Raw genomic sequence first — 27,274 nt, 5'->3', positions numbered from 1 at the left:
CAAGCTATACAAAACAGAAATGCAGGTGAGGTAACAAATATAGCTAAAGCTGATGCCCTATAGAGAAGCCTTATTTGACACATGGAGACCCAGCAAAGACAAACACTCTCCCTAAGGGAAATATATGTTTTTATTATATACACACACACACAACTGGACAAATATGTAACACTATGCTTACCATCCAAATGTCTCTTAGCTAACAATATGCATATGCATAGTTTTGGCAAAAAAAATGCCTGAGGATATTTTGGGTATCCTCTTTTTTAAGACACTATATTTAAACACTCAAAGCCACGGAATCCTCAAGGTTCTGCCTTGCAATCCTGTAACTATGAAGGCCAGAAAACAAAATATGTACATGGTCAAGCTGGTCAGCCTATTAAAACAAGATACAGATGATCCATGATGGTTTCATTTGAGTAGTTTTACAGTCAGAGCCACCTCTCCTGCTGTAAGTTCTTAATTATACTACAACATACATTGTACAGCCTTTGTGAACTAACCAGGGGTATCAATTTAAATGAGAAAACATTAAATACACAAGGAAATAATTTACACAGGAAAAATATTCAAGTATAAATAGTGCTAAGTAGTTCAAATCGGTAACAAAATAATTAAACTGACTATCTGCATTGACCGTTTTTGCACCAACTTTGATTCATCACATTTATTATCTATCTTGTTGCTTAGTCACTTTATTCCTAGTTATATGTACATATCTACCTCAATTGCCTCATACCCCTGCACTTCGACTCGGTACTGGTACCCTGTGTACATAGCCAAGTTATCGTTACTCATTGTGTACTTATTATTACTTTTCTATGATTTTTTTCTCTTCATTGTTGGGAAGGGCCCGTAAGTAAGCTGTTAGTCTACACCTGTTGTTTATGAAGCATGCAATAACATTCTATTTATTACCCAGAGAAATGGCTGCAAAGTTTAAAAAAATAATTTTCTGCATCAACCAACCTATAATATATAAGTGAGAGGAAACCAAATAAAATCCTTATAATAAAAACAGCCTCAAGTACTAAATAATGCCAAAAAAAGCCAATCATCTTAAACCATAAAAAAATGTAATTTCTTTGCACGAGACTTTTGTCACAGCTAAGGCAACAGCACACAATCTCCAGAGAGGACAGTCCATAATGTCCATTGATGTATATTAAGTAATACTAAGGCTATGTTGAGCTTAAAGCTACCCATGAGCTATACGACCTTATATTTTCACTACCTACCTGGTCCATTGTACCCTCAGTCTGTAACTTGCTCCTCTCAGTTATAATACAAAGTCTCCCTGTGCATAACAATGGTCATCACCATTATATTCACACATGTTATTCAAGCACAGGTGAGATCTGGCACTAACAGCCACAGACTGTCCTACTCTCATCTTCCCTGATTTCATACTGTGGTGTGATTTGTCATCTTAACTATTTCTATGGGTCAACTCAACAGGAAAACATCAAAAGGACTAGAAAATGGTCATCCTTCAACCCGAAAGAGGCTTTTTATTTCTCTTGATTCTTTCTCCAACTTTACAGGTCCTGCTGCGTCAACAAAAATCAAACAAGCAAAATCACAAATCAAGTATTTTTTTTATCAGTGGATAGATAGATAGGTATGGGCTAATGGGCATCGCTAGCAAAGCTAGGCTAATATCACATTTCCTCCTCAGGAGGGTAGAGTTAGCACAAGGGCAGTGCCCAGGACATCATGAAATGATAAGCAGCAGAGGGGCGCTGACTGAGGGGGAATCTTTAGCTCTTAGGAGCTGATCAGTGGTTGGCTGGCATGGCTAAGTGCATGTGTGATGCCCCCCCCTACTTCCCCCTCAGCAAAACTTCAGCTCAGTAGTCCATCCTTTAATCACTCTCGGTCCAGTCCGAGGGAGTGTCCGTCCCAAAGTAACGGTCCCCGAAATTACCTGGAAGAGAGGAGAAGAGAGCCGTCAGTCATATTGTCATTGTGAATACATGAGTTGGACTAGCGTCAGTGAGAATTGTGTGATCAGTGGCAGTGCTGATGGAACATATGGGTTATTGCTGTAAATGAGAATGTGTTCGCTGTCAACTTATGATAAAAAAAGGGTTAAATAAAATTAAAAACCGTCAGTCTGGGGTGATTCATAACAAAGCCCATCCACTTGGGTCTGAATGGCTGTGGCAGCAGCTACAGTGCATTCGGAAACTATTCGGACCTCTTTACTTTTTCCACATTGTTATGTTACAGCCTTATTATACAATGGATTTAATAAATACAAATCCTCAGCAATCTACATGCAATACCCCATAATGACAAAGGGAAAACAGCTTTTTAGAAATGTGTACATATTTATTACAAAGAACAGAAATACCTTATTTATATAAATACTCAGACCCTATGACACTCGAAATTGAGCTCAGGTGCATCCTAGTTCCATTGATCATCTTTGAGGTGTTTCTACAACTTGATTGGAGTCCATCTGTGGTAAATTCAATTAATTGGACATGATTTGGAAAAGCACACACCTGTCTATATAAGGTCCCACAGTTGACAGTGCATGTCAGAGCAAAAACCAAGCCATGAGGTCGAAGGAATTGTCTGTAGAGCTCTGAGACGGGATTGTGTCGAGGCACAGAATCCGGGAAGGGTGCCAAAACATTTCTGCAGAATTGAAGATCCCCCAGTGGCTGGAATAAGTTCGTAACCACCAAGACTCTTCCTAGAGCTGGCCGCCCGGCCAAATTGAGCAATCGGGGGAGAAGGGCCTTGGTCAAGGAGGTGAACAAGAACCTGATGGTCACTCTGACAGAGCTCAGAGTTCCTCTGTGGAGATAGAACCTTCCAGGACAACCATCTCTGCAGCACTCCACAAATCAGGCTTTTATGGTAGAGTGGCCAGACAAAAGACACTCCTCAGTAAAAGGCACATGACAGCCCGCTTGGAGGCACCCAAAGATTCTCTGGTCTGATGAAGCCAAGATTGAACTCATTGGCCTTAATGCCAAGCATCACGACTGGAGGAAACCTGGCACCATCCCTACGGTGAAGGGTTGTGGCAGTATCATGCTGTGGGGATGTTTTTCAGTGGCAGGGCCTGGAAGACTGGTCAGGATTGAGGGACAGATGAATGGAGCAAAGTACAGAGAGATCCTTGATGAAAACCTGCTGCAGCAACGCTCCCCATCCAACTTGACAGAGAGGATCTGCAGAGAAGAATGTGAGAAACTCACCAAATACATAAGTGCCAAGATTACAGCGTCATACCCAAGAAGACTTAAGGCTGCAATCACTGTCAAAGGTGCTTCAACAAAGTACTGAGTAAAGGGTCTGAATACTTATGTAAATGCGAGCAGTTTATTTTTTATAAATTAGAAAACATTTCTAAACATTTTTTGTTTTGTCATTATAGGGTATTGAAGTGGGAAAAAAACTATAATACATTTTAGAATTAGGCTGTAACGTAACAAAATGTGGAAAAAGTCAAGGGGTCTGAATACTTTGAAGGCACAATCTGACAACCTGGAAGTTTAACTTGTGACGGTCATATCACTAATGATCATTCACACCACAAACAGCAGACTCACGAGATCTGCATTAGGACACCGCTTTGAAGGGAAACCCACATTAAGTGAGAGTGACTGAGAACAATGTGTGTGAGAGAGCGAGACAGACCGATAGATAGCAGAAGCACCCACCAATGCCAGGGATGATGTGAAACTCGTTGTTGACCTTCTTATCGACGGCAGTGGTGATAATGCGGACCTTAGGGAAGGCGTAGGCCACTGAGTGGACGCCCATCTCAGCCATCAGTAGAGACAACAGGAAGATTTTATCCTCCTGGACATCATGGTCCTACAAAAGGTGACAGACATACGCAAATTGTGGCCTTCAATCACGATTGAAGAAAGAGTGGTGGTTAGTGGGGAGTTTCTGTGACAGTAGCACAATATGTAAGGAGAGCGAGGCAGCCCCTTCCAGACCGGTTGGGATCGCAAGCTCTTCCCATTCCCACTGCTACCTGTCAAAAGGGACTCCTTAGTCTGATAGGTCTTCTGCACTCATGACATACTTCAACCACTGCTTCCAGTAAAAACACACACCCCCGTGACTATCTTTTTAAAGCTACAATCCTTATTCGAAACACTAACAAAGCGGTCACCCCGACCTCTGTTTTGGTAAGAAGCGGAGGGATGGAACTGGAGAAATGTAACCATTCAAATCCAGAGACTGAGCTACGGATGCGAAGACTGACCATCCATGATATAAATTGTAGTTTTAACCATGTTGTGAGGCTATACGGTGTTTGTTTACATTGTTTACAAACATTGGTCTAAAACAGGCTTATATATTTTGGGTTATGATGGGGTACGACAGTTGAACTAAACTCATGAGGCATTTATAAAAGTTAAATTCTTCAAGAATCAATGGGTATGTATAACTACTTTATAAGTCCCAAAATGTATGCAGTAACTAAGGACTCTAGCTTTAAAAAGAGATAGTCATGGAGGCAGTGAAGTTTGCTTTTGGAGGACAAACAAAAGGCATAGTGGATGACGATAATTCTCCCCAGAGGTTTACATTTCACAAGGAGCGAAGGCTAAAAGCACAGGACCTGTACATTTAGACCTCTAGTCTTATCACAATGAGGAAAAAGGACCTCAAACTGTGTTTTATGACGGCAAACAAGCATCCCGATCTCTCCTTAATCTCCTGCTGCTGTAGCCGTCCAGTCTCCACTAGCAGAGCTGCTGCTCTGCCATCTCAACAACCAACAAGGACAACTCTGCCATCTCAACAACCAACAAGGACAACTCTGCCATCTCAACAACCAACAAGGACAACTCTGCCATCTCAACAACCAACAAGGACAACTCTGCCATCTCAACAACCAACAAGGACAACTCTGCCATCTCAACAACCAACAAGGACAACTCTGCCATCTCAACAACCAACAAGGACAACTCTGCCATCTCAACAACCAACAAGGACAACTCTGCCATCTCAACAACCAACAAGGACAAGGCCTACTCTGCCATCTGTCATGTTCAGCCATGTCTCAAGGGTAAACAACATTATCTGGATGCAGAACCATAGATAAACCCCCCAAGCCCGAACGTCTCATCAACATAGGTGTGTGGTGGAGAAGACAAACATGAGAATATTAGACTTCTACTAGAAACTACTATTATATTTCGATTGAACTATAATACCCAACTAATGCTGAATAGACTAGACCAGAGGAGTAGAATGAGGTAGAACTGACCAGCAGCACTCGGACGGCCATGAGAGCAGCAGCCCCAGTGGACACAGTGCTGTCCATCAAGATGACATAGTCCTCACTGATGTCCTTAGGCAGACGCAGGTAGTGGAGCTGGACAGGGGCGATAGGAAATGTTAAATACAATGGGACGTTTTATACAATGGTTTTTATTTGGGCATTTCATGAACTTAAAATGTCACATTTTGAGCATCTGTGGTGAATGAAACCAGTAAAGCTGAAGAAAAAAATGGTGCAAAGCTTGAAGGCTACAGCTGGCATAGACATCACACCCACAGTATTTCTCCCAAGTATGGCTGGTCTGCAATTCTGATGAGGCAGTGAACCTGAGGTCAATAAGGCCAGTGTGTATCAGTTAGCCCAGAGACTGACACCTAGCCTTGAATGAAGTCACTAAGCAAAAAAAGATGACCCCATCCACTCCTTGTTGATGATCTTCGCGTTGAAGAGTTCATGTCTGGGTGTGTATGCAGCCTTACGGATAAGAGGGCCAAACAAACAGAAGACTTTTTGAACTACATGACTGGTTTCTGTGTGTTACCTCAGGCTCTCCAGTGTCATGGTTGGTCTGGATGAGGATCTTCCCCAGCCTAATGTCTTTACACACATGCATCAGCGCCTGCTCCATGGTCTCCCCTGCTCTCAGTATGGACACACCTGTGATCTACACACACAAACACACACACACACACTTTATACTCCTTCACAGTTTATTTTATAAGTAAACTTCCATTGAGCAACCTGAAGGACCAGCATAGTGAGAGCTCAATGTTACCGAGCCTGATGGTAGGAGATATGACTATTACTCTACTGCAGATGTCTAACAACCCTGCTGCCTAACAGAGCTGCTCCCACTGAGAGCCACTCAAACACATCACCATAAAAAGACTGGAATGAACGATCCTCTCAGGCCCATCCACACACTTTATGACTCGAGGGTTTTCACTGTCTAGTAAAACGAATGTTAACAATGCCTATAGTGCTTTATGTATGGTGATGAATAAAAGGACTGGAGAGATAAACTAGTCTAATCACTGTACAATCTTCAGCCAATGGTTACAAGTAGCAATCAGAGTAATTGTGACAATGTAGCTGCAATGTAATATCGGGGATGACATTGATACTTTATTGCAGTTTAGGGCCCAAAACCCTCTGTGAAAGTGGGGAGGTATCTGCATAGAGCCTTACCCTTTTACCACTGAGTCTCTTCCCTTCATAGATGGAACCTTGGGGAGTCTCCACTTGCACAGGCTAGAGAGGATGAGAGGAAAGGACGAGAGAAGAGACCAGTGTTAGTGTATGATTGTGCACAGGGCGTAGAAGGCAATATAATATTGGTCATGCGTCTGCAGGCATGCAGGGCCACTCACCTTGAGGGGCAGAAAGGAGAGGGCATGTTCTATCAGGAGCCTCATTAACCTCTTAGAGTAGAAGATGAACTCATCACGATTTGTGTCTTTATTCCTGCAGGCAGGCAGGCACACACACCAGGGTTAGGGGACAGGGAATGAGCGTGAGGGGTGTGTGTGTGTGTGTGTGTATTCATTCTAAACTTGTGGCAGTGCAGAGTCAGTGTTGAGAGGGTGAGAAACCGGCCCCCAGCGGTCAACCAGAGCTCTACGGCCTTACCTGATGATGGTGTGCATGCCGCGGACCTGTGGGGTGCTCTGCAAGACGCTGAGGGTCTTGGGTAGGGGCTGTCCCTGGTGGGCCGAGGCCAGAGCAGACCTACACAACAGAGAGACAGTCAGACCACTGTCCCCTGCTGGAGTGACCACAGTACAACAGACAACACTGCCCCCTGCAGGAGGGACCACAGTACAACACAGACGTCACATCAAACCAGTGGGACAAAGGTAAGATACCACTGGGATATTTTACGTTCTTCCTCGTAAACATGTATTGCAAGTATGGTGGTCACAGATGCACAGCCAGGCAAAGTTGGGTGGGGGAATAGTGTACAGGTACTGGCAACAGCAATGCTTTAACAGGCTCCTCTCGCACTGTCTGGAGCATATGGTGCTTTACCGGCAGACAATTCAACGTGACATCACGAGGACCATTTCCAATCTAGAAAATAACTATTACGTTGTACTGTTCTAAACAGTGGTTCTGTTGATAAATAGAAATGCCATAAAGCAATTGAGCACGTTGCTATGTGTTCTGCATTGTTGTTGCCAATACTCGAAGCCAAGACAACTCACTCTCTAAATACTGTAGTACTGCACTGAAATTAGCCTTTTGAACGTATATATCTGGTACCAAAATACAGGATAGTTAAGACTGTAGAAATCATAGCGAAAACTGAAAGAATCAGGCAAATTGGTTAAGAGGTAAATGAAAAACAATATCTTGGAAAAATAGCAATGACAGCAAACAAAGGTTGTTAGCTTTTGTCAGGGGGCTATGCTACTAAATCATAAAAGAGGAGCAGATGAGAGGGACGATAAAACTTAAGAGAAGGAGGAAGATGCAGGAGTTTATCCTCACATATCCCAGCGGAGCTTCCTCTGGAGAAGGTGACAAATATTCATTTTGCGAGAACAAGAGTGATGACAAAGAGGAGAGGAAAGAAAGAGGAAAAGAAAGAAAATACATCCCAATTAGACAGCAACAGGACAGAGTAGGGGCCCTATGATATCTGTGGAGGAGAAGCTGAGAGGTGTGACGGCCAGGGGTCAGGGCCCCTGTTCAGCTCAGCGAGGGGACGGCTTCAAGACCAGACGACATCACCATGGTTATGAGCTCTGACTGGGTGTAGTTAAAAAATAATCATCTTTGCAACGGCCTTAGCGAGAGGTCCTATGATGAACATGTAGGGCTAAACTCAAGGTCATACTCTGTCCTTGGTTAATGTGACGTTAGCTTTCTGATCTTTCGGTAAAAAGGAATTCATGACATCAGCGACTCCCAGCTGTTTTTTTTTTTTTGTCTTTTTAGGTCTTAACCAGAGCTCAGTGGAACCATAGCGATGTCATCCTTCTGGTGTTAGCGATAGCTTTCATGACTGGTGTGGTGTGGAAGTGGTGTGGTGTGGAAGAAAGAGAAAAGGAGCTGCACAGCCTCATTTAGCTTTACACAAAACATTTTCCTGGGCACCTTGATTAGTTGATCATGTCAACATCAGTGGGGGAAAAAAAAAAAAAAGAAGCCAAAATTGTCAAATAAATAGTAACATGAGTATTCTGTCAGACTGGGCATATCTCCTTTTGTCCTTCCTGTGCTCTCTGAGCTTCTGCTGAGAGGAAACAGAATGAAAAAGACAGAGGCAGCACGAGACAGAGACCGGTAGAGATATGAGGGGTGTGGCAGTCATACCTCACTGTGATTTCACGCTGAGGCGGTTAGAGTGCATTATTCGGTCAGGGTTTAGCAAGTATTTGATTACAAACACACACAGGGAGGAGAGAAATAAAAACAAAACTCATGAAATGAGACAAGCCATTCCAACCCTCCAAACAAAGCCAAATGTCCCCAGTCCCCACCGCCCTTTTAAATAAACACAAACACCAGGCAATGATATTACATTCCCCTCCATTTTGCCATGAATCAGACAGACAGTGTTCCATCAGATAAGCTCAGTGCCTGAACCGGTACCTCTTTCTCTGTACAGGTTCTACTCCTGCATTAGACCAGGCTAAATTATGGTGCTCTAATCTCACAACAAGGCCCAGTGCACAGCATGGGAATTTAATTTGAAATGTGAATTTTATGGGCAATAAAAATTAAATAAAATAAAAAAAGTCAAGTGTTCCGCTCCTTTTCCATATGGAAACCCCATGGAGGTGCATCATATTTGATTTACTCGTTTTATCCATTAGTCTGATAAACAAAGTCGTTCCTACATAGTATCTAGTACATATCAAACAGAATGCCCCAAAAGCTACTGGCAAAGTGTGGCATCCTAACCAAACCAGGGGGTTTCCTAACCAGAAGTACTATAGTGGGCCCAGTGGTAGTAGTCTTGCCATATGGAGGGTGCTATGGTTCATTAGGCTACAACAGGCCCTGTCCTCATCAGTCACTCACTCTATGGAGGACGAGCTGCCGCTGTCTCCCCCCACTCGACACCATTCTTTACTTGATCCACACAATGGCCTTTTATTAGAGATCCCTTAATCCACAAATCCTCACACACACGATCTGCTTTTACACACGCGGTGGCCTCTCTCGATCTCTCACACACACACACCCCGACGGGTGAGACTCTGAACGGGAATGGCGTACACTTTAGACAGAAGTCACGTGATCACGTGTCACTCCCCACACAACCGTCTCCAAAAGAAATCAAAGTACAGCGAGTCTGTTAAATAGAGTGTAACTGAGCACCTTTGAGCTGGTCTTTGAAACCTTCCATCTTATCTCTCTCTGTGACAGATGGTTTGTCACATTACAGTGATGATGGATCAGGACACCACAGGGCCACACACATTGAGTGGGAAAAACATTAAGAACACCTGCTCAGACCGACAGACCGACCAGGTCAATCCGGCTGAGCGCTATGATCCCTTATTGATGTCATTTGTCAAACCACTTCAAAATCAGTGTAGATGAAGGGGAGGAGACGGGTTAAAGAATGATTTTTAAGCCATGAGACAATTGATACATGGATTGTGTATGTGTGCCATTCAGAGGGTGAATGGGCAAGGCAAAATATTGAAGTGCCATTGGGCGGGGTATGGTAGTAGGTGCCAGGCGCACCGGTTTCTGTCAAGAACTGCAACCCTGCTGGGTTTTTACAAGTTCAACAGTGTCCCGTATGTATCAAGAGTGGTCCACCACCCAAAGGACATCCAGCCAACTTGATACAACTGTAGGAAGCATTGGAATCAACATGACGCTTTGGACACCTTGTAGAGTCTATGCCCTGACAAATTGAGAGTGTTCTGAGGGAAGAAAGGAGGTGGGGGGAGGTGCAACTCAATATTTGGAAGGTGTACTTAATGTTTGTAGGGACAACAGAAAGTACAGTGTTAACGATGCCAGTTAGGATTTATGGGTCATGGAACTGACAGATAAGTTGGGTGTCTTTGACGCATGCATGTCCACACACAGGTGTGCCTTTCAGTTAAATAAATCCTTTCTTGTTACGTTCCCTTGGTGTACAGAGGGATGGGTTCAGCCTGATACCAGAGACAGGCAATGTACATGACAAATTCATAAACCTATGGTGCTGAATCCCAGCCACTAGATGGGAGAAGTGAGGTGGGCAACTGGTTGGGTCAACTTCTACTTGGAGACCAGCCTTTGGGAATTCAGGATTACCTTGGAACTACCAGATTGAAACAGTGTAGATAAGATCAGCAGACTCCTATAGCTGTCCTAATAGGACATATAGTCTTGAGAGATCCTATGAGAATGAGACTCGTCGTTGATCATTAATCCAGTACTGACCCACCCATGTTGAGAGATAGGACAGGGTTCAGAGGTCATGGGTTAGGTCAGGAGTTTTTCCTGGTAGGGAAGGTGGTCAGGAAAAACTCCTGGCCCAAATCATGAACCATGGGATAGGGGTCATGCAAAAACTGAGCATGGTGTGAGCCGAAGAGACGACACCATGTACAGAGATAGGTACATGCTTTTAGGTTAGGGTCTATGGGCAGAGGTATAGGAGATAAAAGCCTATTATTTACACATACCTTTTCAAGCTGACTGTGAACATGCTGCACAATCAGATCCAAGGCAACAAAGTTCTCGCCCCCTAAAATAATCAAACACACACGTATCTTTTATAGCAGAATCACTACAGATATCATTTGTAAAAAGTTTTTACTGTCCTGAATTGAATCTAAAGATTCTATACATAGAAGCAGTGTAACACACTGGTAGTATGCATCTACCTACAAGCCACTCACCCCTGGGGACCACAATATCCGCCACCTGCACAGTGGGTTCGATGTACTGCTCAAAGGACGGCTTGACAAACTTGTTGTACTGCTTGATGACCCCGTTGATGTCCCGGCCGCGGTCCGATATGTCCCTCTTCAGACGCCTGACCAGACGGATGTCTGAGTCGGTGTCCACAAACACCTTCATGTCCAGCAGCTGGGGGAGGAAGATGGACAGAGAGGAAGAGACAAAAGGGGTAAGAGAGGTCATGTACATAACCAATGGCAGAAGTTCTCAACATGACAGATCTGACTTTTAATAGGGCAGTATTTCCCGAAGATCATTTCAAGGACGGGGTGCTGGGTAAATGCCCCCACAGCAACATTCAGGGTGGCCCACCTACATGATGGTTGGAGAATCAATGTCCTAGGGTCAAAATAAGTTCAATGGGAATCTGACGACCTATTGGGTGTTTGAAGCTCTTTTCCTGAACACACATCAACAGATACAGCTAGCCAGCCAGTCAGGGGAAACTAAAGCCAGAACTCAAAGCTCTAACCTCAGCAAAAACTAAAGTGAGGAGGATTAATGGTCAAGCAGCACCACTGTATGTGACGGAAACACAAGAATAGGCAACAACTCAAAAACAAGAGCTATTGATGACTATCTGGCCATTGAGTGTTGGGAGCGTAAACTCAGAGAACCAATGAGACTGTCAGTCATTGGGAAAGTAAATCTGCTTCCTGACCAACCGGGCCATCACAGCTGTCACCCTATAGGAGGAGGAGATGAGGAGTGGGGCTCCAGCCGCTCCCCATGATCATACTCAGCCTTCCCCTCTATCGCTCTCTCTCTTACTGGAACCTCTGTCAGTGTGGGGAAAAACTAGAGCAGGGCAGTTTAGCAACGTTTTACACCACTGCAGCTTAAAGATGGCAGGTCATTGCCGTGCCAGAGAGGACCTGACTCTTGGTGCAGCCAGCACGGTAATGTTTGTTGGAGTCATGACAAAGGGTTGAGAGGGAGCCAATTTATAGGAAAGTAAATAAACCGGTTGATAAGAACATTTAGTACTAAGTGAGCCACAATTACAACAAAAATAATATGACACTTCTATTGAAAGAATGAAATTGAAAGTGCATCCAATTACCTGCATTGTTTGTTTGGCTTATCATCCTAGCCCAGCTTAGGCCAGCCTCTCTGTACAATAGCCGAATTGATAAATCACCTTCCTGCAACACAAACTCAAAAAAGTTCTGGGACACTGTAAAGTCCATGGAGTATAAGAACACCTCCTCCCAGCTGCCCATTGCACTGAGGATAGGAAACTCTGTCACCACTGATAAATCCACTATAATTGAGAATTTCAATAAGCATTTTTCTACAGCTGGCCATGCTTTCCACCTGGCTACCCCTACCCCGGTCAACAGCACTGCACCCCCCCACAGCAACTCGCCCAAGCCTTCCCCTTCTCCCAAATCCAGTCAGCTGATGTTCTGAAAGAGCGGCAAAATCTGGACCCCTACAAATCAGACGGGTAAGACAATCTGGACTCTTTCTTTCTAAAACTATCAGCCGAAAATGTTGCAACCCCTATTACTAGCCTGTTCAACCTCTTTCGTGTCGTCTGAGATTCCCAAAGATTGGAAAGCAGACGCGGTCATCCCCCTCTTCAAAGGGGGGGACACTCTAGACCCAAACTGATACAGACCTATATCTATCCTACCCTGCCTTTCTAAGGTGTTCAAAAGCCAAGTCAACAAACATATTACCGACCATTTCGAATCCCACCGCACCTTCTCCGCTATGCAATCTGGTTTCAGAGCTGGTCATGGGTGCATCTCAGCCACGCTCAAGGTCCTAAACGATATGTTATCCGCCATCGATGAGAAACAATAGTGTGCAGCTGTATTCATCGACCTGGCCAAGGTTTCGCCTCTGTCAATTACCACATCTTCATTGGCAGACTCGATAGACTTGGTTTCTCAAATGATTGCCTCGCCTGGTTCACCAACTACTTTTCTGATAGAGTTCAGTGTGTCAAATCGGAGGGCCTGTTATCCGGGCCTCTGGCAGTCTCTATGGGGGTGCCACAGGGTTCAATTCTTGGGCCGACTCTCTTCTCTGTATACATCAATGATGTCGCTCTTGCAGCTGGTGATTCTCTGTTATGGGATTTTCATGAATAATGACTAAATGATGTATACGTTTAACGTAGAACTATAACTAACAGAATTCTACCCTGTCTTTATATAATGATAAATAATGTTTGTTCATTAGGAAGAGGTTATGTAGCATAGACCTAGGAAGAAAGGAATGTATGTGTGTGTCGAAAGAGAACGAAGAGGCCCATTAACCTATGTTTGAACCGACCCGGCTGTAACTCTGGGGAGATAAGATAGGACAGGGAGAGCCCCTCCAGAGCTCTCATATCTGGGGGAGACTGGAACTGTCAGCTGAATGGTAATAATCTGTGGTGAGACTTCATGAGAAAATCCCATGGTTGGTGTGTATGTATGTGTGTAGGTTAAGAGAATAATATAAAAGGAACATCTTTGTATATACAGTGGGGCAAAAAAGTATTTAGTCAGCCACCAATTGTGCAAGTTCTCCCACTTAAAAAGATGAGAGGCCTGTAATTTTCATCATAGGTACACTTCAACTATGACAGACAAAACGAGGGGAAAAAAATCCAGAAAATCACATTGTAGGATTTTTTATGAATTTATTTGCAAATTATGGTGGAAAATAAGTATTTGGTCACCTACAAACAAGCAAGATTTCTGGCTCTCACAGACCTGTAACTTCTTCTTTAAGAGGCTCCTCTGTCCTCCACTCGTTACCTGTATTAATGGCACCTGTTTGAACGTGTTATCAGTATAAAAGACACCTGTCCACAACCTCAAACAGTCACACTCCAAACTCCACTATGGCCAAGACCAAAGAGCTGTCAAAGGACACCAGAAACAGTAGACCTGCACCAGGCTGGGAAGACTGAATCTGCAATAGGTAAGCAGCTTGGTTTGAAGAAATCAACTGTGGGAGCAATTATTAGGAAATGGAAGACATACAAGACCACTGATAATCTCCCTCGATCTGGGGCTCCACGCAAGATCTCACCCCGTGGGGTCAAAATGATCACAAGAACGGTGAGCAAAAATCCCAGAACCACACGGGGGGACCTAGTGAATGACCTGCAGAGAGCTGGGACCAAAGTAACAAAGCCTATCATCAGTAACACACTACGCCGCCAGGGACTCAAATCCTGCAGTACCAGACGTGTCCCCCTGCTTAAGCCAGTACATGTCCAGGCCCGTCTGAAGTTTGCTAGAGAGCATTTGGATGATCCAGAAGAAGATTGGGAGAATGTCATATATTCAGATGAAACCAAAATGGGAACTTTTTGGTAAAAACTTAACTCGTCATGTTTGGAGGACAAAGAATGCTGAGTTGCATCCAAAGAACACCATACCTACTGTGAAGCATGGGGGTGGAAACATCATGCTTTGGGGCTGTTTTTCTGCAAAGGGACCAGGACGACTGATCCGTGTAAAGGAAAGAATGAATGGGGCCATGTATCGTGAGATTTTGAGTGAAAACCTCCTTCCATCAGCAAGAGCATTGAAGATGAAACGTGGCTGGGTCTTTCAGCATGACAATGATCCCAAACACACCGCCTGGGCAACGAAGGAGTGGCTTCGTAAGAAGCATTTCAAGGTCCTGGAGTGGCCTAGCCAGTCTCCAGATCTCAACCCCATGGAAAATCTTTGGAGGGAGTTGAAAGTCCGTGTTGCCCAGCAACAGCCCCAAAACATCACTGCTCTAGAGGAGATCTGCATGGAGGAATGAGCCAAAATACCAGCAACAGTGTGTGAAAACCTTGTGAAGACTTACAGAAAACGTTTGACCAATTAAAATAGGGAATTACACTCAAATCAATTTGTTTTCCATTTTCCAAATTGTCTTCTGATGGGATTTAACCATTGACATGGACCCAAAACATCTAATGTGGTTGTTTCTTTATGAACAATTGTAATTTTGATAGTGAAAAACTAAAAATAAATTAAATAATGAAAAATAAAAATGAGAAAATATAATTTTGGAAAATATACAATATATACCCCCCCCTTTATTAACCATTATTTTACCAGGTATATTGACACAAAACATAGTATAGATAAAGTAGTGCACAATGGACCTGGGGAAGAGTTGCAGGGAAGAGAAGAATGTGCCTATTTGAAAGCTAGAATATATATATTTTTTATAATTGTACTTGGCTACTTAAAAAAAAAAAGAAGCAAAGTCCTGCTCATGCTAGAGAAGGTTGGAAACCCCCTGCTCTAGTTATAATGAAGAGGCAAGGAGAGTCCAAGGCATGCCACAAGTCCAGGACAAATGTGATTGGGTCTATCTGGTCACCTCATGGGATCATACTTGTCTAGATAGTTCATGGATTTAGATGAGCCAACATGGTCTTTGTGAAAAGTTGTTTACCTACGTTGTAATAAAGAGGACCAAGATAATCAAAGCTGACAAGGGCTGCCTGAAGAACTGCCATCAATTCTACTACAACAGTACTAGTAGTATTGTTGCTTTGTTCTAAAGGGAAATGATTCATGCATTCTTCTCTGAAGAGAGCTGGGCTTCTTTAGTTATGTTTTACTCTAGCCAAGACTGCTGCAGCACTGGGTTCCCAACAACACCCCACCCCCCAGACCCTCCATTTCTATCAGTCATTCTCCAGCCCAGTCACCCATAGCCAGCCCCTGCCTGAAACCTAATCATAGCAGATAGCTGTGAGCAGGGGAACGTAGAACAGTGAATACAGAGCCATCCAGCAGAGAGAATCCATCTAATTTCCCTGAATCTGCTTCAGGATGGCAGCGGCACTCCATTAATCAGCCTGGCTGGCATCTCTGCAGCATGGCAGAGTAATTAATCAGGTCTGCTAGGCTGGTGGGGTAAGAGGGAGGGAGAAGAGAGGAGCAGGAAAAAGAGAGCAGGGAGCGGGGGATGACTGGAGACCAGAGAGAAGACCAAGTACTGTAGAAAGGAAAAGTGAGCATTTCATCTTCTTACACTCACCTTAAAAGCAGGTTAAAATAACACAGCCTCACCTTCAAAAGCTCCTTGTTGGCAAATGCCAGAATCCCCTCAAATATGACAACATTGGCACCGTAGACAGTTTTCTGAAGAAGGAAAAAAAACACCATAAAAAAAAGAGTTTCTCACCACACAAAGCAGATTATTATGTACAGTGTACATAATTAGACAGACAGACAGCATATGGCAGAACGGGGACTGGGCCTTATGATAGATGTACCCACCAGGTGTGCCAGGTAAATGCGTGGGCAAATGTCTGGCAGAGGGAGACCGGTGGGTTGACGAGGTGTGAGGGGCACAGCGCCTTGGCAGCACCCGTCTGCTGTCCTGTCAGCACCACATTCACAGCTAAACTAAAATGTTTGTGCGCCGCTCCAAATCCCTCCTCCCATTCCTCCGCCCTATCCCCCTCTGATTAACAGCCCTTTGTGTGCTGTAATTACCACTGCAGCTATCTGATGTGATTTTGTTTTTTGCACCACAGAAAGTAGTCCCTGAGGTGGCAGAGCAGAGCAGGTCCAACTGACTCGTCAAGATCTGATGTTATCAGAATTAAAAATCAAGATGTCCAAAACAAGAGATGGACTGTCAGTGACTCAAAAGGCCCAGATTTAACCGTGTGTGTGTGTGTGTGTCAGATCACTCAGGTAGTACTGCCTAGTCAGGGAGCTACAGACTGTCACGATCCCATTCCAGGAGTCTGACAAGCTCGGAGCTGCAGTGAATGACCAGGCTACGTCTGTATTGATCAGAGAAAGAGGATCTCGTACAGAGAGAGAGGTTTAGTGTTCATGTTTCATTCATTTATCACATTATTACCCCCTGGTGATAGAAAACTGTTTTTTTTGTTACAAGTAATGTTATTGTTTTCCTGGATAGATGTACTTCTTTCAGCCATGAAATTACATTGAGTCTTGAAAGTAAACATTAAAACGCAAAATGCAATTCTCATAACAACATACTCATTGTTGATAGTCAATACATGCAGTGGTTTAAAATTCATACAAGCATTTTCTTTGAGATTACTGCCGAGACACAAAAGACAATCATTGAAAGTGTCTTGACACACCTACTCATTCCAGCATTTCTCTTTATTTGTTTTACTATTTTCTACATTGTTGATGAATAGTGAAGACATCAAAACTATGAAATAACACATATGGAATCATGTAGTAACCAAAAAAAAGGAGTGTTAAACAAATCTAAATATGTTTTATATTTGAGATTCTTCAAAGTAGCCACCCTTTGCCTTGATGATAGCTTTGCACTATTGGCATTCTCACAACCAGCTTCATGAGGTAGTCAACTGGAAATGCATTTTAATGAACAGGTGTGCCTTCTTAAAAGTTCATTTCTGGAATGGCTTTCCTTCGTAATGCCATTGAGCCAATCAGTTGTATTGTGACAAGGTAGGGGTGGTATACAGAAGATAGCCCTATGTGGTAAAAGACAAAGTGCATATTATGGCAAGAACAGCTCAAATAAGCAAAGAGAAATTACAGTCCAGCATTACTTTACGAAATGAAGGTCAGTCAATGCGGAACATTTCAAAAACGTTGAAATTTTCTTCAAGTGCAGTCGTAAAAACCATCAAGCGCTATGATGAAACTGGCTCTCATGAGGACCGCCACAGGAAAGGAAGACCCAGAGTTACTTCTGCTGCAGAGGATAAGTTAATTGGAGTAACCAGCCTCAGAAATTGCAGCCCAAATAAATGCTTCAGAGTTGAAGTAACAGACACGTCAACTGTTCAGAGGAGACTGCGTGAATCAGGCCTTCATGGTTGAATTGCTGCAAAGAAACCACTAATAAAGGACAGCAATAAGAGACTTGCGTGGGCCAAGAACCACGAGCAATGGACATTAGACCGGTGGAAATCTGTCTTTTGAGTCCAAATGTAAGATTTCTGGTTTCAACCACTGTGTCTTTGTGAGACGCAGAGTAGGTGAACAGATGATCTTTGCATGTGTGGTTCCACCATGAAGCACAGAGGAGGAGGTGTGATGGTGCTTTGCTGGTGACACTGTCAGTGATTTATTCTGTAGCAATTCACCTCCAGGCTGTGTAAGGGCTATTTTATCAAGGAGAGTGATGGAATGCTGCATCAGATAACCTGGCCTCCACAATATCCCGACCTCAACCCAATTGAGATGGTTTGAGATGAGCTGGACCGCAGAGTGTGGGAAAAGCAGCCAACAAGTGCTCAGCATATGCGGGGACTCCTTCAAGACTGTTGGAAAAGCATTCCTCATGAAGCTGGTTGAGAGAATGCCAAGAGTGTGCAAAGCTGTCATCAAGGCAAAGGGTGGCTACTTTGAAGAACCAAAAATATATTTTGATTTGATAAACACTTTTTATTTTACTCCAGCAAGAGCACAGACTTGAACCTGATCGAACATCTCTGGAGAGTCCTGAAAAAAGCTGAGCAGCAATGCTTCCCATCCAACCTGAGAGTTGGAGAATCTGCAGAGAAGAATGGGAGAATCTCCCCAAATACGGGTGTGCCAAACCCAAGACTCAATTTAGTAATCGCTGCCAAAGGTGCTTCAACAAAGTACTGGGTCTGAAAACTTAAGTAAATGCGATTTCATTTTTTTAAAAATTATTAGTAATTCATTTGCAAAAATGTATAAAAACCTGTTTTTGCTTTGTCATTATGGGGTATTGTGTTTAGATTGATGAGGGAAAAAACAATTTAATCAATGTTATAATAACGCTGTAACGTAACGAAATGTGGGAAAAGTCAAGGGGTCTGAATACTTTCCGAAGGCACTGTATTGCCATAGCAATGTCTGAAGGTACACAGACAAATAGCAGGATCAACTTGGTGAGATTGTAGACTCTTACATTGATAGTCCAGTTTGTTTAGGCGATTTTACAGCTAGCCAGCTACTTAATATGCTGATATTGACTTTGGCTTTATTGTGTGTAGCTACTTTTGCTAGCTACCTAGCCGGCCCAGAGAGAGAGCATTGCATTGTGGGTTTTGTAGTCAACTTGAGTATCAATAGATTCCCAGTGGCATAAAGTACTTAAGTAAAAATACTTTAAAGTACTACTTAAGTAGTTTTTGGGGGTATCTGTACTTTACTACATTCCTAAAGAAAATAATGTACTTTTCACTCCACATTCCCCCCCCGACAAAAAGCACTTGTTACACGTTTTGACAGGAAAATGGTCAAATTCACACACTTATCAAAATAACATCCCTGGTCATCCCTACTGCTTCTGATCCGATGGACTTATTAAACACAAACGCTTAATTTGTAAATTATGTCTGAGTGTTGGAGTGTGCCGCTGGCAATCCGTCAATAACATTTATTTTTAAAAATTGTGCCACCTGGTTTGCTTAATATAAGGAAATTGAACTGATGTATACTTTTACTTTCGATACTTAAGTACATTTTATCCATTCCATTTACTTTTGATACTTAAGTATATTTAAAACCAAACACTTTGACTTTTACTCAAGTAGTACATTATTGGGTGACTCACTTTTACTTGAGTCATTTTCTATTTAGGTATCTTTACTTTTACTCAAGTATGACAATTGACTACTTTTTCCACCAATGTAGACTTCCACAAAAATTTTCACGTTGCTAGCAAGGTTGTTATAACAACAAAATGAAATATTTGTTCCCAAAAAAAATAGTTCTCACATATTACAGTTATATAAAAAAGTCATAGACCGTTCTACCTGCTACCGCATGGCAAGTTACCGGAGCGCCAAGTGTAGGTCTAAAAGGCTTCTTAACAACTTCTACCCCCCAAGCCATAAGATGCGTGAAAAGCTAATCAAATGGCTATCCAGACTATACTGCTGCTACTCTCTGTTTATTAACCATGCATAGTCACTTTACCTCTACCTACATGTTAACTCGACTAACCGGTGCCCCTACACATCGACTCTGTACCGGTACCCCCTGTATATAGCATCACTACTGTTATTTTTTTGTTGCTCCTTAATTAATTTGTCATTTTATTTACTTTCTCTCTTAAAACTGCATTGTTGGTTAAGGGCTTGTAAGCAAGCATTTCACGGCAAGGTTGTATTCGGCGCATGTGACAAATAACATTTGATTTGAATACGTGGTTTTGGGTGGATTATTGCTTTAAGACAATTTACTGAGTCTGCCTTACCCACTCCTTGCGGCGGCAGTGAGAAGTGAAGTCGTAGACGGGTACTTTAATGCTCTTGCCCTTCTTCAGCTTCCTCAGAACAGTCACCAGCAACTCAAAGTCAAAGGCCTCTGGGTGATCAAAGTTATACTCATTCTTAGCTGCCAGCTCCTGCTCATCTTTGGTCAAAACCTGGGGGGGGGGACAAGGTCACAATTCAGGAATTCAATTACACTCTTGCCTGACCTGCATTTGTGTAGATCTGAGAGGATTGGATTGGTTGAAGCAATATGGCAAACATTCCACCTAGCCTATCAAAGGGCAAGATGGAGCTATTTAAATACTCCTACTGTCCATGCCTTTGCGATGTGCACAGGTACCTAGGTGTGGGGGCCTATTTGTGCAACAAAGCATGAGTTGTTAGAGCCATTCCCTTGTCACATAAAAAAAAAAAAAAACATGGCCGCTACAGTAAAACATACTTAAAAGCCATCGACTTTTGTTTCCATCACAGCTAGGGACATAATTGACATGAATGATTCCATTCGTTCCCTTATTGGTTAGGGGTTTAAAGCTAAATAAAAGCTCAAATCAGGGTTAATTACTGACCGTTTGGAGGATTGAGGACAGAGCAGGGTACACACAACCACCAGGTTGTTGTTCTGCTTCACTGATCAAGTTAAGCAGAGGCAACTTTCTTTAACAACAGGGAACCAATTCAATCAGCCTATTGGAGCAGCTGCAGTGGTCTCCGAATGCGATTGAGTTGAGTGGTTCTGTCTGGGTAGACTGAGGATGCCTCTAGAGGGTACTGATAGTTCTGTGCTCCCTAGGTGTTGCTGCCTCTATACTAAATCAGAGGGGGAGCCAATAAAGCATTCAGCATGAAGCGGGTCATGAAATTACATTCATTGGCTAGTTTACCTTCAACAGAATGTCCTATAAGTATACCCAGGAGTTATTCCTGAACCTGTGACCTCACCAATGATAAACTCCAGGCCATACTTATAAACATAGCTTATTATGCAAGTTTACCTTATAGAACGAGCCCTATAGTTTACCTTATAGAAAGAGTCCATGGAGAGGAGGACCACCCAGGGAACATCTAGAGCCTCGATGATCTTATTGGCCACCGTGGTTTTTCCAGAAGCACTTCCTCCACAGAGGCCTCCAGGAAGAAACATGAGGGGGTAAGACAGGGCTCCTGACAAACGTACACTAGGAACCCAGAACAACAACCCTGGGAATAAATCCAACAATACCTGCTGTGGTTGTGAAAATCTGGATGCAGTGCTTGTCGTGTCTGCTCCTGGAACCCCTATCATAATGTACTGAATACATAAACCAGAGAGGTGCACATAACACAGGGTGCAGTTCAAAACTGCGGAGTTAGGCTATAAACTTGCACAGACAAAATATTCAAGATAACAAAATGGAACTGAAAACTGTCTGGATAAGCTGTTTTTCAAAATATTTTACTTTGAATTGAGCTATGTTGACACAACAAATGAAACTCGGCCATCAGACTAACTGACACAGAACATGAAGCAACCCATCCAGCAAATTAAATTAAATCCGTCTGGAATTGTTGCCTAGAGACAATAACAAACAGCTCTGGCTCTGATGATTCAGGGCTCCTTTTATGTGCTTACCATCTCTCCTCTCCCTCAGACCTCTGAGGCAGGTTGGTTATTCTACATGAGCAGACTTTCTAACCTTCAATCAACAGAAGCAGAGTGCTGGCCAGAGCAGAACAGCAGGATGGCCTTTTTACAGGAATCATCAACCAAAGCACATCCAAGTGTGAAATGTAACCAGTCAAGTCCGGCTCATTGAAAGTAACAGATTGCGTATTAAAGATAGCCTTTGTCTCAGTCAGCAGCACTCAAGCCAATCAGATGTGTTTAAACAAAGTATGGTCCGGCTGGGTAATTCATACACATGGTTCATTTCATTATGGTGTGTAAAGCGTACAGGGGTGCCTTACTGGGATGACCAGAAGGACCCCGGCCAAATGTAGAATATACAGTGCCTTGCGAAAGTATTCGGCCCCCTTGAACTTTGCGACCTTTTGCCACATTTCAGGCTTCAAACATAAAGATATAAAACTGTATTTTTGTTGTGAAGAATCAACAACAAGTGGGACACAATCATGAAGTGGAACGACATTTATTGGATATTTCAAACTTTTTTAACAAATCAAAAACTGAAAAATTGGGCGTGCAAAATTATTCAGCCCCCTTAAGTTAATACTTTGTAGTGCCACCTTTTGCTGCGATTACAGCTGTAAGTCGCTTGGGGTATGTCTCTATCAGTTTTGCACATAGAGAGACTGAAATTTTTTCCCATTCCTCCTTGCAAAACAGCTCGAGCTCAGTGAGGTTGGATGGAGAGCATTTGTGAACAGCAGTTTTCAGTTCTTTCCAAAGATTCTCGATTGGATTCAGGTCTGGACTTTGACTTGGCCATTCTAACACCTGGATATGTTTATTTTTGAACCATTCCATTGTAGATTTTGCTTTATGTTTTGGATCATTGTCTTGTTGGAAGACAAATCTCCGTCCCAGTCTCAGGTCTTTTGCAGACTCCATCAGGTTTTCTTCCAGAATGGTCCTGTATTTGGCTCCATCCATCTTCCCATCAATTTTAACCATCTTCCCTGTCCCTGCTGAAGAAAAGCAGGCCCAAACCATGATGCTGCCACCACCATGTTTGACAGTGGGGATGGTGTGTTCAGCTGTGTTGCTTTTACACCAAACATAACGTTTTGCATTGTTGCCAAAAAGTTCAATTTTGGTTTCATCTGACCAGAGCACCTTCTTCCACATGTTTGGTGTGTCTCCCAGGTGGCTTGTGGCAAACTTTAAACGACACTTTTTATGGATATCTTTAAGAAATGGCTTTCTTACCACTCTTCCATAAAGGCCAGATTTGTGCAATATACGACTGATTGTTGTCCTATGGACAGAGTCTCCCACCTCAGCTGTAGATCTCTGCAGTTCATCCAGAGTGATCATGGGCCTCTTGGCTGCATCTCTGATCAGTCTTCTCCTTGTATGAGCTGAAAGTTTAGAGGGACGGCCAGGTCTTGGTAGATTTGCAGTGGTCTGATACTCCTTCCATTTCAATATATTCGCTTGCACAGTGCTCATTGGGATGTTTAAAGCTTGGGAAATCTTTTTGTATCCAAATCCGGCTTTAAACTTCTTCACAACAGTATCTCGGACCTGCCTGGTGTGTTCCTTGTTCTTCATGATGCTCTCTGCGCTTTTAACGGACCTCTGAGACTATCACAGTGCAGGTGCATTTATACGGAGACTTGATTACACACAGGTGGATTGTATTTATCATCATTAGTCATTTAGGTCAACATTGGATCATTCAGAGATCCTCACTGAACTTCTGGAGAGAGTTTGCTGCACTGAAAGTAAAGGGGCTGAATAATTTTGCACGCCCAATTTTTCAGTTTTTGATTTGTTAAAAAAGTTTGAAATATCCAATAAATGTCGTTCCACTTCATGATTGTGTCCCACTTGTTGTTGATTCTTCACAAAAAAATACAGTTTTATATCTTTATGTTTGAAGCCTGAAATGTGGCAAAAGGTCGCAAAGTTCAAGGGGGCCGAATACTTTCGCAAGGCACTGTAAGCTACAACCTAAGCTAGCATGGAGGTTGCCCTGAGCACTGATGAGATCCTATTATTTTAGGATTTCTGAAAAACTTTTTCAAAATGTCTCTTCAATTTCCACACTGCCTATCAACACTCCAGGACAATGTCTGGTGACTGACCATTGCCGTGCATGTCATTTCTGTTCATTAAGTTGAGTTTGAGGTTGCAGGTAATGAGTCATGACAATTAGAGCCCTGCACGGACATGAATTTTCAACAACTACAGTACAACCCATGCCTACCACTTTCAGGCCCTACCCTACCCAATCCTGATTTCTTCTGTTAAATTTTAGGCCCTAGCCGAAACAACTTTCTCTATTAGTAAAACCATGAACTGCTCCTCTCTGTCTGTCACTTGCTCCATGTGCAGGCAGCTCGCTCTTCATGCGCATTGCTAATGGAGGCACTGAGTCTGAGTAACCATAGCAATGGCTCGCTTGGGCTGCTCTGCCAGAGATTTAGAGAAAGGAGATATGAATCCCATTGGGCAATGTATGGAGAAACGTATAACACCACACCCAGCAGACTGTCAACCAATCGTGTTCACGGTGTCATGCTGCGCCATGTGGTTGCTAAGCTAATCGTCACGCAAAACCCTCACAAAGTTAGGGTATGAGTCAAGAAACCTGCCTACTTTCCTCAAAAGTATGTAATGTCACGATTCGAAAGCTCACAGATAAGTTACTTCTCACACTTCGGAAAAGATTTGAAATGTTGTACTTACTGTTGACAAAATTCATGCTAATGTTGGGTTCTCCTTGAGAGCTCTCCTTGTCCCAGAGTCGCCTAGAAGGCATCGTGCAGCCCATTGCCGTACCATGGGCAATGTACACAATGGGAGTTGATACGATTTCAATGGAGTTTCCCCATCTCCTCAAAAGTATCTCTGGCTCATGGCGCAGTGGTCTAAGGCACTGCTATCTGTGCCACTAGAGATCCTGGTTCAAGTCCAGGCTCTGCCGCAGCCGGCCGCACAATTGGCCCAGCGTCGTCCGGGTTAGGGGAGGGTTTGGCCGGCAGGAATGTCCTTGACCCATCGCGCATTAGCGACTTCTGTGGTGGGCCGGGCGCAATGCATGCACGGTCGATGTTTCCTCTGACACGTCGGTGCGGCTGGCTTCCGGGTTAAGTGGGCATTGTGTCAAGAAGCAGTGCGGCTTGGTTGGGTTGTGTTTTGGAGGACACACGGCTCTCGGCCTTCACCTCTCCCGAGCCCGTATGGGAGTTGCAGCGATGAGACAAGACCGTAACTACCAATTGGATACCATGAAATTGGGTAAAAAATAAAGAAAATATATATATATATATATATACATACATACATATATATATATATATATATATATATTTTTTTTTTAAGTATCTCTGGCTCTGCTCAACAATCGAAGAGAGAAGAGCATTTAGCTGTTAGCTTCTTTTGGTCACTCTAAACTCCGACAAAACTCAAGGAACATTATAATTTGAAAAAAATAATTTATCCTGTCTTATCTTTGACGAGATTGAAGCACTTCAGACACCATGTTATGATCTTAGTCATATAGGACTGTAATGCTCAAATGGCTCAGCTTCAAAATGTTAGTGATCAATTTAGTGATACCCGAGCCCTACCCGTACGTACCCTAGTGATTGTTGAACAAAAAACAGGCCCTACCCGGCCCTAAGTCAAAGTATAATGTTGGGGCCTTCCGGGCTCGGGTAGCCGAGCACTAACAACAATGTGAAATGATAGCTCTCTTACCAATAACGAAAGCCTCTTTGAAGGTGGTCCCAGTGACATTGTACCAGGGGGGCCTTCCTGCAGTGTAGATTGTCCTCTTGTTGGTCCTCAAAAGAGGAGGCTCAGTCTTGCTCTGGCTGGTGGTCCGTTTCCGTGGAGACAGTGAGGGGGTCAGAGGGCAGCGGGGGTGTTTCGGAAGACTGCCCAGAGAATCATCTCCACTGCCACTGGTGAACAACAATAACACAAGGGACAAAAAGGTTAGTTCCGCTCAAATTCTGCCTAGTCATTATTTAGCGCTCTTCACTGGATAACCCATAACCCAGATTTTCCATTGAAGAGGATTGTATTATAGCTATTAACTTTGATTAATCTGTGACATGAATCACTTCAAACATCCACTCACAAAAGCCATCATATCCATATATACCATCAGAGATGCCGTTTAAGCTCATAGCTGCCCCATGATTATGATCAGGACAATGATCTGGGCAATTTGATTACAATGTGTCTGTCCTGTGGAGAGAAAAGAGAGGGGGTCCATACACTCGAGGAACCCTCATCAGTAGCGCTCCGCAGTTCTGTACTGTCTGTGTAGGTGAGGGAGAATGGGGGAAAACTTGACCACCCTCTCCAGGAAATCACACAGTTGCTGGGGGGCATGGGGCAGGCACTCGCATGAGTAAGGCTGTCATCATTTGGACAAAGAGAGTAGAAAATCGAAATGTGTGACAACAGCTGGACTGTATGTCTAAAACTGATTTCCTTACCTACTTTTCCTCTTCACCTGCACTGATCTGAAAACACAGGACAAGTGAAAAAATGTTGGTAATTCAAATAGGCGAAGGAGAGAAACACACTTTAGACTATTGAAATGAACACCTGGATGTTCATTTTCACTGTTGCTACTCTGTTATAATGCCAACTCGGCATCTGAGATCTGAATCATTGCACCCACATTCACTGCCACGTCTATGTGACTGTGCATTAGCTAACGTTTGCTAATGTAGCATTAATGAAGCGTTATTCTACCCGGCTGGCTAGCTAATTCATTGAGTACATACACCATAACTAAGCAACATACTTAGCTTGCTTCCATCGTTGTAGCTGAGATATTGAGTATAAGCTACCAGAAATAATTTATTTCAAATAAATATTAGCTTTGCCTGGCTAATGATAGCTGACTGGTTAGCATGCCAACCCACACGGCACACTCTGTATTGCTATGTTTGTTAGCCTGAAACATATAAATTATTTATACATACCTGTCAGATCTAGACATCGACCGGTCTTCTTCTTTCTCCCCCTCTTCTTTTTGTGGCATCTGGACATCGTTTTGGTTCATTTTCATTGCCATGTTTCCATCTCGTACACACCGGAGACCGCGCGTAAACAAACACCGGATGAAGCGTCCTGACGTCACCTTTTGTGTACACGTGCGTGCGTGGAGTGCGCTCCATCCTCACTTCACTGTGGTAAAACCAGCTTCCAGTTAGATATTCGCGCATTCAAACCTCAATAGCTTTCAAACCACTTGATTTGTAGTTGTGCATGTCTACTTTGACGATAA

The 27,274-nt window shown here is 43.2% G+C and overlaps 1 protein-coding gene across 2 annotated transcripts; it reads right to left on the bottom strand.

Moving 5' to 3' along the window:
- Positions 1 to 112: 112 nt before the first annotated feature.
- On the bottom strand, positions 113 to 27,274 carry si:ch211-243j20.2 (uridine-cytidine kinase-like 1). Of its 2 annotated transcripts, none has more exons than XM_021600515.2 (16): positions 26,970 to 27,274; positions 26,475 to 26,501; positions 25,726 to 25,931; positions 21,379 to 21,485; positions 20,339 to 20,509; positions 16,213 to 16,284; positions 11,122 to 11,311; positions 10,906 to 10,967; positions 7,757 to 7,776; positions 6,896 to 6,994; positions 6,637 to 6,730; positions 6,455 to 6,517; positions 5,808 to 5,930; positions 5,252 to 5,359; positions 3,684 to 3,840; positions 113 to 1,930 (listed from the first exon to the last, which is right to left on the bottom strand). In XM_021600515.2, the coding sequence occupies exons 1-16, from the start codon at positions 27,059 to 27,061 to the stop codon at positions 1,869 to 1,871; spliced, it is 1,653 nt and encodes a 550-aa protein (XP_021456190.1). In that variant the 5' UTR covers positions 27,062 to 27,274; the 3' UTR covers positions 113 to 1,868. The 2 variants fall into 2 exon arrangements, with proteins under 2 accessions (XP_021456190.1, XP_021456191.1); XM_021600516.2 differs by lacking the exon at positions 7,757 to 7,776 and adding an exon at positions 8,585 to 8,601 and having other exon boundaries at positions 26,970 to 27,238.

Source organism: Oncorhynchus mykiss, chromosome 4 (genome assembly GCF_013265735.2).
Source record: "Oncorhynchus mykiss isolate Arlee chromosome 4, USDA_OmykA_1.1, whole genome shotgun sequence".
Classification (NCBI taxonomy): domain Eukaryota; kingdom Metazoa; phylum Chordata; class Actinopteri; order Salmoniformes; family Salmonidae; genus Oncorhynchus; species Oncorhynchus mykiss.
This window is presented reverse-complemented; position numbering and strand designations above follow the sequence as displayed.

What these genes read in the sequence shown, in the direction of transcription:
- si:ch211-243j20.2 (XM_021600515.2), bottom strand. Translation starts at nt 27,061, where the DNA reads ATGGCAATGAAAATGAACCAAAACGATGTCCAGATGCCACAAAAAGAA. An exon ending in CCAACAAGGAGCTTTTGAAG is followed by an intron (nt 11,312 to 16,212) that starts GTGAGGCTGTGT and finishes TTCCTCCCCCAG; the next exon opens with CTGCTGGACATGAAGGTGTT. An exon ending in TCTCCTTTCTGCCCCTCAAG is followed by an intron (nt 6,518 to 6,636) that starts GTGAGTGGCCCT and finishes CATCCTCTCTAG; the next exon opens with CCTGTGCAAGTGGAGACTCC.